The sequence below is a fragment of the Perna viridis genome, chromosome 15, assembly GCF_037379345.1.
Source record: "Perna viridis isolate PV_CMFRI_1.1 ecotype Kerala chromosome 15, ASM3737934v1, whole genome shotgun sequence".
Classification (NCBI taxonomy): Eukaryota; Metazoa; Mollusca; class Bivalvia; order Mytilida; family Mytilidae; genus Perna; species Perna viridis.
In genome coordinates this window covers 26895250-26910825 of record NC_142459.1, presented here as the reverse complement: position 1 = coordinate 26910825, position 15576 = coordinate 26895250, and the positions used below count along the sequence as shown (strand labels likewise).

Sequence of the window (15576 nt, the reverse complement as noted above, 5' to 3'; positions counted from 1 at the left end):
CTGGGAAACATATTGTAGTCGATATCATATCAATGAAAAATTATTTAATCCAGAATTAAAATGATTTTCGATTAATTTCCCGAAAATCCTAAATGTGTAATACATGTTTTTCCTCTTTTTGTTGTTTGTTTTGAATTAAAAAATATTAAACTGACCTACATGACTGTGTTGCATGGTGTACTTCAATGCACGTGGAGTTTTCTATAAATTAGTGTTTTTTAAGACGAATACCTTCCTGTCGACTGCTGCGTTTTTACCCATAATGCTTGACATGTTTTAGGTGAACTATTACTATCGGTGTGGATTTTCACCGTATGAATGAAATGTGAGACAATTGCGGATCCAGATTTTATAACAAGGGAAGGGTCTAATCCCGAAATTATCAAATCATTGTTTAAAGGCTACCGTTTGCTCGTATTTTTCCACACTCAGACAATTTTCCAACGAAAAGACCAAACCAACTACCGGAACCCCCTTTCTGAATCAAGCTTGTGCTGATCAAAATAAGTTGTTTAGTGGTATTTGGCCCTGGGGTTGTATATATATATATATATATATATATTTTATTGTTAATGTCTTTGTTTTTGTTTTTGTATTTTTAGGTTTTTTTTATGAAATAATCATTTTTTTACAATTTGATGTGATAGTTACTGATGTTAAAAATTGTTCCTTTAGTTTTTTCTTTCCATACTAATACGATAAGAGCTGCAGAAAATCAGGGCCGAGTATATCTTTTATAATGACAATTGTTTGTTTACTTACTTTTTTCTTACTTCTCTTAAATAAATGATTTCTTCGTCGTCCATGCCTTCAACAGAATCATCAACTAGCATGTCCTCTAATGATCGGACTGTTCCATCCAAGGCCTTAATAGTTATTTTTGGTGCTTTTATCGCTGTTGTCTGTTTAATTGGAAAGGGCAATGCTTCTGTTTCATCATATCTTGATTTTCTGTCTGAGAGCTCCTCATTTGCGCTGAAACCAGGTGCCAAAACTGACTTGCTAAATGGCGGTTTGTCTCTTGGTTCAGATGTCGTTAGGATCTTTTTTGTATCCTCATTAAGAGTCCTTTCATACGCTTCAATTTTTAATAATGGTAAAACATGGAACGTTACATCTGACCTTATATATATTGTCATATGTTGATAAGTTAATAAAGTTGTGAGTTAAGGACGTAGGCCTAAGGTAAGGGACACAACTTTTGCATATCATTGTAACGTTTGTATTCAAGCTCTTTAGATCAATCTAATGTAAGCAGTACCTTGCGTTGATTTTATTCTGTTTCAAGTGAAAGATTGGAAGGTGTTGGTAAAAATGAATATGATACAAAAATATAACTGATTTAAAGAGTTATGTCCCTTACACTAGGTCTACCTCCTTAAGTACTCATGCCATGTACAAACGTTAGATCCACGATAGAAAGCTTAATTTCGCCATCAAAATCGAGATATGGATGACGGATTTGCCATTATGATTGCTTCAATAAGGTAGAGACAAAATGACAGATTCAATTTGGATAGGGTAAAATTAATGAGCGTGATTCAGTAGGGAGTACGCTGTCATATGTGAAAACATGCCCAAAGGGTGGTATGTCATACTCATCCGTTTCCAGTCCTTTTATTTTTGAAAAGTCGTTTTAGTATGTTTTTGTTTTAAAAATGAAGTCGTTATAACGAAAATGTTAACGATTTCTTGTGGTTGTAGTTATTTGGAAAAAAGAGGTTTTACAATTTTGCTTAATTTTCTTATATCTGAAACACTTTAATGTAATGATTGAACGAATTTCACACATAATACCGTTTCAAAAAAGCACATATTTCTCTCAACATTATGCAATATCTATATTGTTTTGTCACAATCTATTAATTCAAAACCATGTTCATTCTAGAGATAGGAATATAACTTTTTCGTACATTTATTTATCCAAATTCTGATGTATATAATAATGAATTGAATGTAAAAAAAAATAACTCACATCCTTCTTCAACACACATGTCCTTTTCCCTAGGAACCGATAAAAACATGCAAATGTTAATTTCATAATGAACATCATTCAAATTACATTTTTAAAATAATTTATGATAAAAAAAAATGTCAAAAATTCATTTGGTTTTTATACGTAAATTATGATTCCATATTTTTTTCTTTTATTTTAAAAACCGGTTTTTAGAAGTTGGCAATTAAACTTAAAATCTTGATTACTTCATTCTTAAGATATTTCCTTAAAATAAGATGAAAGGTTCTTTAAAATCGCAATGACAGCAAGTTTCTTTTTGAAAACAGTATTTATTTCGTATTGGTTCTATGGGGGGAAATAAAAAATTCGACACAATTTTGGAACGGTGCTGTAGTCAAGTCAGAGAAACTATTCAATGTAAGACTTACTCATATGTGATACAATCATCAATGTCAGATATGTTAAATGACTTTGTTCTGACGAGGACCTCCTTTGCGGCAACAATCCTCTTGGTACCATCTAATTTATTAATAGTTATACTTGGAAGGGACATTCGTTGACCTTGAAGAGGTTTGCATTTCCAGGAAGGCATAACAATGTCTGGAAATTCATGTTTATCCTCTATACGGCCATCAGTCGTTGTTTCATGGAACATTTGGTCGTCATCCAATCTGGTTGTTCCAGTTGCAGTCATACAACTTCCCGTATCTGTCTTGTGCTTCGGATTCTGAATATCCGTGGTGTCTTGTTTCTTATCGCTTTGTTCATGTACAACAGTCAAGGGATCATTAGGATCTAATGATATCGAAATATTGTCCAGTGGTTGAGGGCAAGGGACAACTGTAGAGGTCCTGTCTAAATAGTTTTGGTCTTCATTTATATCTCCTTCAAATGGAACTCCGACGACATTTTGAAGATCGTGAGACTGTTGTGTACCCACATCTAAAGAATTTGTCAGATAATTTGCACCGGTTTCGTTTTTTCGCAAACTTTCATCTGAAGAAGATGAAACATTCTCCGAACAATTTATTGTGTCATCTGACGAAACTATCAAATCTAAATCTGATTTTATCGCTTCTCCGTCAAGTTGGTGTTCTCCCTTTTGGTGCTTTTGATGCAAATAATATCTTCTGACTGGCTAAATGCCAAACCCTTAAGTTCTTCATTTTCACCTATAAAAGAAAAAAGATAAATCTACAGAATGTGTCGATCTTTCTTCTTAATAGACATATCTGCTCTATTAATAGAAAGTGTCATTGTTTTATTCAACGTATCATAGTTTCTTTTCCTTGTTTGTTTATCAAGGACTTGACTTTTTTTAGCAACTCGTCTGGTTTTTCTAGAAAAGCTGAGGACGTTTACCCTACCGGTGCATCTGTTCCATGCTCCAAGTTTTGAGTGGAGTCCGAGTTGCTCATTTGCTTTTGTTACTTAGTAAGTCCGATTTCATTTACTTCATGTTGTTCGTTGTTTTCATTTTGATTACCGCTATATCCTTGGTATCCTTTATTACTGTTTTGAACCAAGTTTTAAAAGCATCTACTAAATTCATAATCTTAGATATATATTTAAACTGAAACAATAATGTTAAAAACAACCGCAAGAACGAAAAAGTAATACACAGATAAATGTGCCACAGATAAGAATCATATTGTTTGCATCATATGACTGTCATGTAAATCGAGCACCATATGATAATTATATGATTCGTTCTACATATGATAATCGCATGATTTCATATGATAATCATATGCTTTTTCACAAACATATGATTGTCATATGTTTTCAAACCAACATTAACACATGAGAACCATATGATAATTGTATGACTATCATATGTTAGATATCATATGATTTTCATATGATTACCATATGATTATCATATGAATCGAGGACCACATGATTATCATGTGTGGCACATATGACTGTGTAATACATTTTGTAGTTACGTTATGCTTATATCGTTCATACGTTTAAATGTTGTCTTCACCTTAATTTTATTCGTAATATTTATTTTCTGAAAGGTTGCTTCCCTGATATCAACTCTTCATATAATGTATAACCTGATTTGGTACTGTGTTTTCATGTAAATATTAAATATGTTTCATATAATAACTATGTGTTTTGTTTCACTTAAAGTAACAATTACTTAAGAATCATTATTCAAATGAAATTCAAACATCATAGAAAGCCCTCCATCGTATAATCAGTGCCCAAAACTAACATAAAAAAATAGGCTAATTACGATAATATGATAACAACATGAGAACAATTATCACGAACAATAAGTTTACAATCAACATGCTAACCTTCTTTAACAACTACATTTATTTTCCCTTTGAACAAGACTCCATCAGGCAAGGTGGCGTCGCACTCCATACTATCTAAAAAATAATTTTAATGAAACTGAAGTATATGCAATATTGTACAAGTTTTGAAACGTTTAATATGGGCATTTTACCATGTATACACCATGCATCGTACACGTGGCATCCTGAAATGCATTATGTATATTTCAAACTGATTTATTCAATGGGTCATGGTTTTCCTTTCCTCGTTTGACTTGACTTTTTATGAGCAACTCGGCGGGTGTTTCTAGAAAAGCAGAAGACTCTTACCCTAACGGTGCACCTGGTCCATGCTCCCAGTTTTTATTGGAGTCCGAGTTGCTCATTTACTTTTGTTACTTTGTATGTATGATTTTAGTTACTTTATGTTCTTTGTTGTGTATGTCTGTTTTCCATGTCTTTGGTCTTTGGTCTTTGTCCCTGGATTACATTCTTTTGATTACCGCTATAACATTGGTTCCCTTGAATACTCTTTCAAAAATAATTACTGATCGAATAGATCTTTGATGTAGGTTGAAATTGTTTCTCTTAATTTCAGCACGAAACTGCATGTTAATACAAATCGCTCATAAGAGAATTACTAATATTACAGGGTTTTTAAAAAAAATAATAAAAACTAATTCATTCCATTATTGTAATTTGTTTCCACTATTTTTTCATCATTTAGAAGAACGTGCATTTAACGCACTTTGTGCAAGTGAACAATGTCAAAGACGATCACCGAAAGAGTGAGCGTTTTCCATTGTATAAATGTTGGAAGGATTATCTTTCTATAAAGTTCAGTTCACTTGTTATATGTGTTACATGTGTATTTACTTAGGTATTTAATTCAAATTCACTGAAAACAATATTTTTTTTAAATATCATTGTCCTTCCTTTTACAAACTCCCCCTTTATTGTACATGAATGGATGATTTATTAATTATTAAATTATACTTTATTATATATTACCTTCATTACTCCTTTCGTCATCCCGGTTAGATGGCTCTAGAACACCAGACACGATAGTATCAAGGTGATTTAATAACAAGGCATCAATCAATGTTAAGACGTGTTCGGTCTTTCCTTTGAAAATGTCTATAAGGAATTCGAGACATTCTAGATTACCATTTTGACATCCGTCAATCAGTTTACAAAACTTATGTTCATCTATCATGTTACGATCTCTAAACACGTCCGCTATACTATCAAGATTCATCTCCTCTATTATAATGTCAACTACTCTCAGTAGATTCTGCCGAAGTGTGTTTATATCTAATAAATTTAATTACACATTATATGTATATTGTGAATATGACTTCATGTGTTCAGAGTGTTACGGCTTTTTTTTTAAATAAAACATTTACATTCACATGTAAACAACACAGGCGAAATTATTTCACAAGACTTTCACCCGGACTGAGCAAATAAACTTTGTGACACAGTTCACATTAAATTCGCGTGAATCGAGTCTTCACATGCAATTCGTGTTGAGTGAATTTTACGTGAAAATTAGGGCAATTTCATGTGAAGTTCACGCGAATTTCATGTGAAGCTCTATTAACACAAATTGCAGATGAAAAATATTTGCTCGTGTAGTTATTAATTGACAGACTTCGTATGATTATGGTCATATGACATTTCAATATTTATATTAAAACCCCAGACATATCACATACAGTGTACATTCCAGATGTACAGGCTTTTTGTCAATAGATTTTTCCTATATTACAGAGTGTTTTATGGGTTCTGAAATTACTGTTAAAACTAAATCTCTTTGGTTAAAAACTACCATCCATAAAGAAATTTAATGATACATTTTTTGTATATCGGCGTGTAAAAGCATTTTTTGTGTTATATCGGCGTGTAAAAACATTGACAGTAGCATATTTTATATTACACATCAAACTTTCTATTGTTTTTATTACATTTGAAATATTCCTTTATTTAAATTCTATTTTATTTTTAGTAATAAAAAGACAATAAGCGATACATTGTGTTCAATTAGAATAGTCGACTTAATTGTTGTCGAGGCCTATACAAATAACAAGAAGAAGTACTTTCCAATTCATAATGATTTACATCATAAAACATCATTTGTAAAAACGATTATATACCAAATAAGAAAATCGTATCGAATCATCTATACAGTAAATGAAATTATTAATTAAATAACTATACAATACAAAAGAAACAATCACATATAAATGATGCAAAAATATACCTATAGCTCTACTCCTTTCTCATAAATTTATCATCCGTGATACATAATGCATTTTCCTCTTTTCAATTACGTCAACTAGTATATCAAATGATTGTTCCGCTTCAATAATCTGTAGAAATGTTTCTGTCCTTTTTCGTCTGTCTTTGATGTCTCGAAAGTTGATGTTTACAAATGCCGTAAAATTGGCAGGAAACGACTCCACAAGAAGCAGCGGTTCTTATTTCCTCAACCAAAATTTGCCTGCTTGCAATTAAGATATTGGTATATTCTTTAGAAGATTCTAGCAAACAATAGGACGAAGTTGCAAAATCACCTGTAAAATTAAATGTTGTTTTCATAAAGTGTAAGTGTCAGGCAAAATGGAGAAAATCTAAAACATGCATGTCAGAACAATACCGATCTGATAGTATAATTTTATTCAAGGGTGTTTTCTCTTTTTTTGTAAAAGACCATTATTTGATCTATGCATTTGCTCAGATATTTGTCAAAAGAACCTTAGAAAATTAGGTTTTTGACAAAGTTATCTGCCGTTATAATGTTCATTTTCAATGTATTGCAATGAAATTGCCTCATGATATGAAAAATCTTGTCTGTTTTCTATTATTCTGATGGTTCAAATAGTCAAATTACACTGTCAAAATATTTTTTATTCACACCATGTTTCACTTACTGCCTGATGCTTACAGAGACTGACACTTAATATTCTTTGCAGTTTAGAGTATGTACTACATCTTAATGACGATTCAATTACAGTGAATATTGCCTATACTAATACTTTGTAGGATTTTTGAATTGTTTGGTTTCGATAATTTAAATCGATATGATTGATTGATTGATAGTTGAGGTTTAACGTCCGAGCAGCAATAGTTCAGCTATATTCAAACTATGAACATGAAATAATGATGAAATAAAAAAATGGAATAGACACAAGGATAAAAGGACAAATTTTGAATGTCACTAGAAAAAGGGGGGATGGGTAAGGTCGAGCAATTTAGCCCCTTGTGGTGGAGCGGAAAGGTTCCTACTCCTATCGAATACCACAGCAGGGTTCTTTAACGTGCGAGGAATGTGGCATCGTTCCCAACAAGATTAATCGATATGAAAATACGTTTAAACAAAGTCTGCTGTAGATAAGTTTCAGGAATATTCACGCTATGTCAAACCTCTCGTTATTTTCCTCTTGTGTTTATTTAGACAATAGCATTATTTAATACCAAAAAAAATACCAATTATGTATACGTGTATATTGCTGTACACGTTTTTTTAAGGAATAATCTCTTGTCAGCAGATTTATAATCAAATATGTAGAAAGATCATAGTTGTAAACAAGAAGTACTCATAACCAAAACTAAAAGGTTCTACCACGTGCAGTAAAAGGAATGAAGCATCAGTGTTTAAATATATTTAAAATTTGTAATGGTAAATATGACAAGTAAAATATGATATAATTCGGGTTCATACAAGACTGAGTACTAAATTTAGTACCTAAATCGCCTAATCGAGACAAATATTTGTGAAACATGATACTTATAGTAACATAAAGACGTTTATAATTCTTTGTAAACCTACTTGATATTTCTTTTACAGTAAGTTTATGTTCCGTAAGAGTGATGCCAATTGAAAATTCTCCACAAGGTAGACGATATTTCACTTCATCTTTTTCCAAAGCTTGTTTCAATGCTGTGACCAAGTGGCCCTTGGTAATGCTTTGCTTAAAATTTCTTGTACAAGCACTAGTTAGTGGTTCAATGAAAATAATTATGGAACCATCCTTACATCCAGTTATTTTAAATCCGTCTTTCATCAACTGTGAAAATACTTCCTCTTTGATGGAATCTACAATTCTCTTGTTGTTCCCAATTTCAGGAGGAAATTTTATAGTCATTATTAACGGAACTTTTAAACCATGTTTTCCTTCTGACACAATGAAATTGGCCATTGAAAAATCTGTTTTTAATGAAATGATGTTTGCGTTGTTTTTTGTTCAAGTTTCTTTTTTTTTATTTTATTCTATTTTTTTTTCTTTTATATTCTTCCTTTGTTTGTTTGTTTGTTTGTTTTGAAAAATTGTATTACGACTTTAAGTACTCTTCCATTTGTATAATTATCAAAGTTAATAAGCTTAAAAACGGCTAAATTTATATTGATTGATTAATTGTCGTTTAACTTCCCATAGCGGGTATCCTGCCATATAATATTCCAACATACTTTGTTGTACTAGACAGAGTAATGAAGGGAACCAAGATTATAGGGTAATCAAAAGAATGTAATCCAGGGACAAAGACCAGACATGAAAAAGAGGCATACGCAAGAAAGAACATAGAGTAACTAAAATCATACATACAAAGTAACAAAAGTAAATGAGCAATTCGGACTCAACTAAAAACTGGGAGCATGGACCAGGTGCACAGGTAGGGTAAGCGTTCTGTGCTTTTCTAGAAACACACGCAGAGTTGCTCATAAAAAGTCAAGTCCAGGGTAGACGAAAGAGGAAAGGAAAACTATGACAGCAACCCATACTATATTCTAACTTGGATCGTCGATCTATTCGCTAAATTCCGCTATTTGCCGGCGAAGCAGCGAGTATCGGTTCAGTTCAGTTCAGTTTAAGCTAGCAAACTGGCTTCTGGAAGAGGGTTATGTAGCTACAAAATCGAAGTCACAACTACAGAAGTTTTATGGTCGTCATCATGAACTCGTGGATTGTTTTGGTGTATCCATCTGCGCCATGAAAACATATTTATTCAACGTGTCATAGTTTTCATTCATCATTTGTCTACCCCTAACTTGACTTTTCATGAGCCCCTTGGCGGGTATTTAGTGGAGTCCTAGTTGCTCATGTGCTTGTGTTAGTTTGTATATATGATTTTAGTTACTTCATGTTCTTTGTTGTGTATGTCTGTTTTCCACGTCTGGTCTTTGTCCCTGGATTACACTATTTTGATTACCGCTATAACCTTGGTTCCTTTGATTATTCTTTAAATTTTTTTATGTGTCTCAGACGAAGATCGATACAATCCACGCTAGTCCGTGACCATTTGGGCGGTTCTTATATAGTACTAAGATTATAGCTTATCTTATGCCGGAGAAAATTAAACATCCGGATGTGTCAATTGTGGGACAATACTCATTCGAGTTTGTGTCATACGTGTCAGTTTGCTAGTACTTTCGATGCAATCGTATATGGCCATTGCGTTTAGATCCATACGAAAATATTTAGAGAAAAAACATACCATCAGTGTCACAAGATATATAAAACCTATCCTCCATATTAACAACAGTAGTTTGACTTCTATCATGCCCTGAAGAATAATAACGCAGACGAGAATCATTTATTATTTGAAATTTGAAGACAAAGTCGGTACATAAAAAAACATTTGTGAATTATGATCAATGCTATTTTTGTCACTTTCTGTTTTTGTATTTTGTTAGGGGGGGTGTTTTTGTGTTTGTTTGTTATTTGTTGTCTTTTTCTCGTATTTCAGTTTTTTAACTTTCCGTTACCCGCCAAATGAATGTTCTAAATTTTTTCGCCATTTGTTGTTTTGTATGTTTTCACAATTTTGGATTATGTTCTTTTTTATGTTTGTATTATATTCAATTTCACCAAAACCTCTCAAGCTTTTGTTTGAAGGTGAATAAAATGAATTCATGTGAATTAGATGCTTACATGAGATGGATGTAAAATGCTGAATACAAACGTTTGAGTGATTTTTAAGAGTCCTCCGCCAACCAAAGGTTCTCTTTCAAGAAGATTATTTAAATCTCTATCCCTTGAAAGGTACTGATCACTGTGGAAGATTCGGTTAAGGGTGATTATACCGATTTAAATCTCTGTCACTTGAAAGGCATTGATCACTGTATAGGATTCGTGTATTCGTTCGAATTTCCTTGATTCCATTTCCAGTAATATCATCTAACAAAAAATACTTTAAAGGACATGTAATACTTTTTTTATTTGGAAACTTATAAATTAATTTTACAAACCTGTAACTGGTGTTCGTTGAAGAGCTTCTAGAATGCGTTTATATCCCCTCGCATCGGATGAATTCAGAGTATGTATTAGGTATTGATATGAACCATTACTAATCGTTTCTAGAACAGCTTGGACGAACATTTCTGACATCTCTTTCCTCGTTTGTGTAGAATTCAACAGATCTTCATGTTGGTCCAAATCAAATATGATGTTTTCTAGGAAGTCATCTATATGTTTTTTAGGCATCAATTCTTTCTCCAATACAGAGCGTACCGTAGTTATTTGCTGTTTACACTGTTCAGAATCAATGCCTTAGTATAACGATAAAAAAGGAATTTATGTGTTTTACGAGCTTTAATGTTAATTCTGAAATTATTGCAATGTTGTTATTATTGAACAAAATACAAATTGCTGTTGCAATAAGCCAGGCAGAAGTTTTTAGATTACTAAAGCGGAATTCTGGAACTATAAAACATAGAACCCATTTATTCCTGTAGAAAATCTCATATAGCAATGACTATTGCATGCAATATTTTTATTATACATGGATTTTACTATTGCTCACTAAAATGCCAATAACACGTGACATGATACGTCAGTTCAAACATTTTAAATAATATATCTGTAATATTTCAGTTCAACAGTGGAGTCCGAGTTGCTCATTTACTTTTGTTACTTTGTACGTATGATTTTAGTTGCTTTATGGTCTTTGTTGTGAATGTCTGTTTTCCATGTCTGGTCTTTGTCCCTGGATTACATTCTTTTGATTACCGCTATAACCTTGGTTCCCTTGATTTCTCTTTCAAACATTTTTAACAATATATTTGTAATGACTTCAGGGAATTCTTTGACGAAGTATATGGTGTGTTACCAGAATAATTGGGTTACAATATGATCTGCCCTCATATGAAATTGGACATGTTTGTGGCAAGGTACATGTACGAATCTTAGTCTTACATATATATATACATCAGAATGGGGTGTGTTGATCAGGTACCCATATGGATTAGCTTAGGGCCCACCCTTAAGAATTCATATTGAGTTTTGTAAAGCATTGAAGAGTATCTACAGTCGGTTTTATGTCCGATATAAGTCGTGTGACAGTATTTGATTAAGGATTACGTGCAATGCTTAGCCGATTCAGTAATTAGTGATAATCTTCCAACTATGTAATGCCACACAAGTACATTTTACCAAAACCATTATTTTATTGTGCTGGATGAAACCATCATATTTAGCTTGAGTAGTAAAATATACACGTACCTTCAGTACTTAATCTGAAGAGCTCACAGCACGGTGAGGGCAATTTACTTTTAGTACCTACAAAGTACAAAGAAAAGATGCAGTCAAGATTTAAATCCAACATAGAATGAAAACTTGAGTCAAACATTAGTACTACATTATAAGAATAAAGATACATGATGTAATCAATCAAAATTCAGCTTTCCCAGCTTCCGAACAACGATTAGTTATGATGATAGCTTTAATTTGCTACAAAATCTATTATTTTAACTTAACCTATATAAATATGAAATATACTTAAATTTTAAGCTTTGTGTATTTAAATAGTATAACACTATCATTAATAGCTTATTTAACGAAGCATGCAAGCAACAAAAATTTGTAACTTCCCCAGATTTATTTATATGATCAAATTTCTTAAAAGACACATAAATTCCTTGACCATTAAACAGATAAAAATGATTTCACTTCCTACAATGTGTTGCTTGAAGTTGATTTAGAGGTCAATATTAATTAAGGTTAATATCCAGTACGTAGTTAATTTATGTTATTGTTTATCTTAATTTCCTTTAAGTCGCTAATATGTGTTATTGAAAGAGTAATCAAGGAAACCAATGTTATAGCGGTAATCAAAAGAATGTAATCCAGGGACAAAAACCAGACATTGAAAACACATACACAACAAAGAACATGGAGTAACTAAAATCATATATTCAAAGTAACAAAAGGAAATGAGCAACTCGGACTCCTCTAAAAACTTGGAGCATGGACCAGGTGCACCGGTAGGGTAAGCGTCCTCCTCCTTTCCAAGTCAAGTCCGGGATAGACGAAAGAGGATAGGAAAACTATGACATGGCGCAGATGAATACACCGTGACGATCCACGAGTTCATAGTGACGACCATACAACTTTTGTAGCTATGTCTTTAATCATGTAGCAACATAACCCTGCTCCATATAAAACCATATAAAATAGAAATTGTAGTATGATTGTAAATGAAACAGGTATCCACCAAATACAAAGAAACAATAATTAAAGATTAAACTTTGGCAGGTCACCCTACGGTCTTCAATGATGGGCAAAACCCATACCATAAAGCAAACTGTAAAAAAAAACTAAAACATATGAAGAGAATCTATTCATAAAAGACAAAAATCGATCTATATTTCATAAGGTAGAAATAGAGCTAAGAATGTCCATAGATTTTTAATTTTAAAAAGTTCGGACAAGCATGGTTCCTATTACATAATACATTACATTTAAGTGTATATAAAAGTCAGAATAAAATATTCTTGATTAAAACTATTTTACCTATCTGATCATTCGAAATATCCTTATTCAACAAACAATGAGAGGTATTTGTCACCAAAAGAATGTTTATGGTGCAAATGGTAATAAATCAATACTGCAAGGAACACTTAGTTCCTTAAGCTTATCTACATAAATGTCAACACATTTCAGTCCAAATAAGATGAAAGTGGTTGTGTGTACCCTTTTGTGTATCAATTTCACATGGCGGGATGTAAAACGTTAATCGATGGGGTCATATTCAATGACAAAGGTTGCTTAACATTGTGATCCTGAATAGATTACTTACTATCATAGTATTTAATTCGATTGTTAATTCCTCGAATGGACAAAATACTAGTACGTGTATGCTTTTTTTTTACTTGCTACTGTGGCGTCATTAACATCGATCGGTCTGCGGTCCGCAGTTCCAATTATTCCAAACTGGAGGACGCTTTGACGAAGGGACAATTTTAAGAAATGGTTAGCTTCAATATATCCACCAGAGTTCGAGAGAACAGATATTACAGAATTTAGTGGTTCACCAATTTATGCTCGCAAAATCAATCTTGGGGCTGTTTACGCTTGTTTTTACCGCTTCGCTGTCCATGAAGCATCAACTACTTCAAAGTCGAACCTGGTCGTCTTTCTGTATAGATAATATTTCTTTTATATGTTGTTAATTGTCCACATACAATGAATATAGTGATTCGAATGTGCATGGTCTTTGTATAATTGATGTGACAGCTAAGTTGATAAATCAAATTAATATGATGGCTATTGCAAATAATTATATGTCGCATTCCTTCTATAAATTGTCTTACAAAATAAAATTCAAAACCCATTGTTGACTTCGGGACAAACTTGTAAACCTTTCAAATTTAAGCAGGCGCTACTTGTGATTCAAAGGGAGCATTATGTTTTTTATTGTGTATTTTAGTTTATTATATTATTACATTAATTATATTATTTATTAAACCTAGTTTTTATCTAAATAATGTTTCGAATGAGAATTATCAGAAATTAAATCATAAGTACTAATTTTTAAAAGATTATATGAAATATCATATTCACTGATAGATATAAATGACGTAAAGTGCCGCTAACCAGGTTATCTAATATTGCCTGTTAAAACATTATTGTGCTATCAAAGTAAATAAGAGCTGAAGCTTTAATGTGGATATTTTTTGCAATTTCGTAAGCATAACGTTGGAGTCGATGGTTTGCGGAAAAGTTCAGCACAACACAAATTGTCACAATACTCATTTAACACTCTCAAAAACCTGTTAAAATCGGATGAGTCATCAATATTTCCTACTGCAAACAAAAGCAACATTTGATGTTTTCCTTGCTGTACTCATCCTCTCTGATTCTTTGGTAAAGGATTCGCACTCTTCCAGAGAAATAAGACATTTTTTAAAGAGGCCATCTTTCATTGTTTCAACATCATTTTTTTTAAGATCGCCCCATCTGCCAACGATAAGCTTTCTGATGTTGTCTCGCTCTAAAAATAATACATGAATGAAAATCAAAGATCAATATATCGTTCTTTTCATTTTCATCTATATACAAGTTTTCGTCATTTAGATTTGTTTTTTATTTATTTTTTTTTTCAATCAGGATGCTTCTATTATGTGACAATACTCAATACTAACTATAAATGTTTCTAAATTGAATTTTATAATTCTTTATAAGAAAATCTCATAGTAATTCCACTATTTTTGTTTCGAACGGATCATCGTTATTAAATAGTATAACTTTTTTTTTTCTAATTGTCTGTTCACCCATAATAGTCTATACTTTTTCAGTGTGTACGTTTTTCATATACTTATTTTAAATGAAGGCAAAATGGTACCCCTCGATAAATCAAAAATAGTGTCCTAACGGATAGCCTCAGCGGAAGGTGAATTTCCGGAATTTATCACATTCCGCTTCCTCGTTTTTCGAAAGCATTTTCACACCTTTGCATTCATTTCAGGAAAACTTGTTAACACAGAAAGACACGATGGAAGAAGCCCTCGTTCATGTTTTCAAAGATACCTGAATTTAAGTATGTGATAAACAGATTATTACATAACTTTTATCACATCATTTGATTTGTCAACCCTCGCTCAATTTGATATCACTCCAGCGCCTGGGCTGATACTATGACCTTGGGTTGTTGAATTTCCGGTAAAGTCGTAATGGCTTGACATGTATCAAATATTGTGACGTTATACCCTTTATCACAGCCCTGTATCAATTGGCTTATCTTTATCACACCCCTTTTCTACATGGCTTAATCTTTATTGCATCCCTACTACGATACTAAAGATATTAATACATGTATACTACATGAAAGTTAAACCTGTCTTTGTAGTAATTGTAACATGCACCTTCAAATCAATGCGAAAGAGTAATCAATGCAAGGGAATCAATAATCTAGCTGAAATCAAAAGAATGTGATTCAGGGACAAAGACCAGTCATAGAAAACAGACAGGAAAGAACATAAAATAACCAAATAAATGCAAACTAAGTTACAAAAGTGAATCAGCAAATCGGACTTCGCTAAAACTGGGAGCA

General features: G+C 32.4%; 2 protein-coding genes across 3 annotated transcripts; both read right to left on the bottom strand.

The window, feature by feature from the left end:
• Nucleotides 1-591: 591 nt before the first annotated feature.
• Nucleotides 592-3030, bottom strand: LOC148597636 (uncharacterized). The gene is made up of 3 exons (XM_088562742.1): nt 2386-3030; nt 1976-2004; nt 592-1078 (listed from the first exon to the last, which is right to left on the bottom strand). Exons 1-3 carry the CDS (start codon nt 2649-2651, stop codon nt 759-761), a joined length of 615 nt encoding a protein of 204 aa, XP_088418868.1. The 5' UTR covers nt 2652-3030; the 3' UTR covers nt 592-758.
• On the bottom strand, nt 3015-12043 carry LOC148597635 (uncharacterized). 2 transcript variants are annotated; one of them, XM_088562740.1, is made up of 6 exons: nt 11748-12043; nt 10496-10795; nt 9742-9810; nt 8078-8425; nt 6509-6821; nt 5428-5559 (listed from the first exon to the last, which is right to left on the bottom strand). In XM_088562740.1, the coding sequence occupies exons 1-5, from the start codon at nt 11902-11904 to the stop codon at nt 6610-6612; spliced, it is 1086 nt and encodes a 361-aa protein (XP_088418866.1). In that variant the 5' UTR covers nt 11905-12043; the 3' UTR covers nt 5428-5559; nt 6509-6609. The 2 variants fall into 2 exon arrangements, with proteins under 2 accessions (XP_088418867.1, XP_088418866.1); XM_088562741.1 differs by lacking the exons at nt 8078-8425; nt 9742-9810; nt 10496-10795; nt 11748-12043 and adding exons at nt 3015-3129; nt 4267-4341 and having other exon boundaries at nt 5257-5559; nt 6509-6642.
• Nucleotides 12044-15576: the final 3533 nt, after the last annotated feature.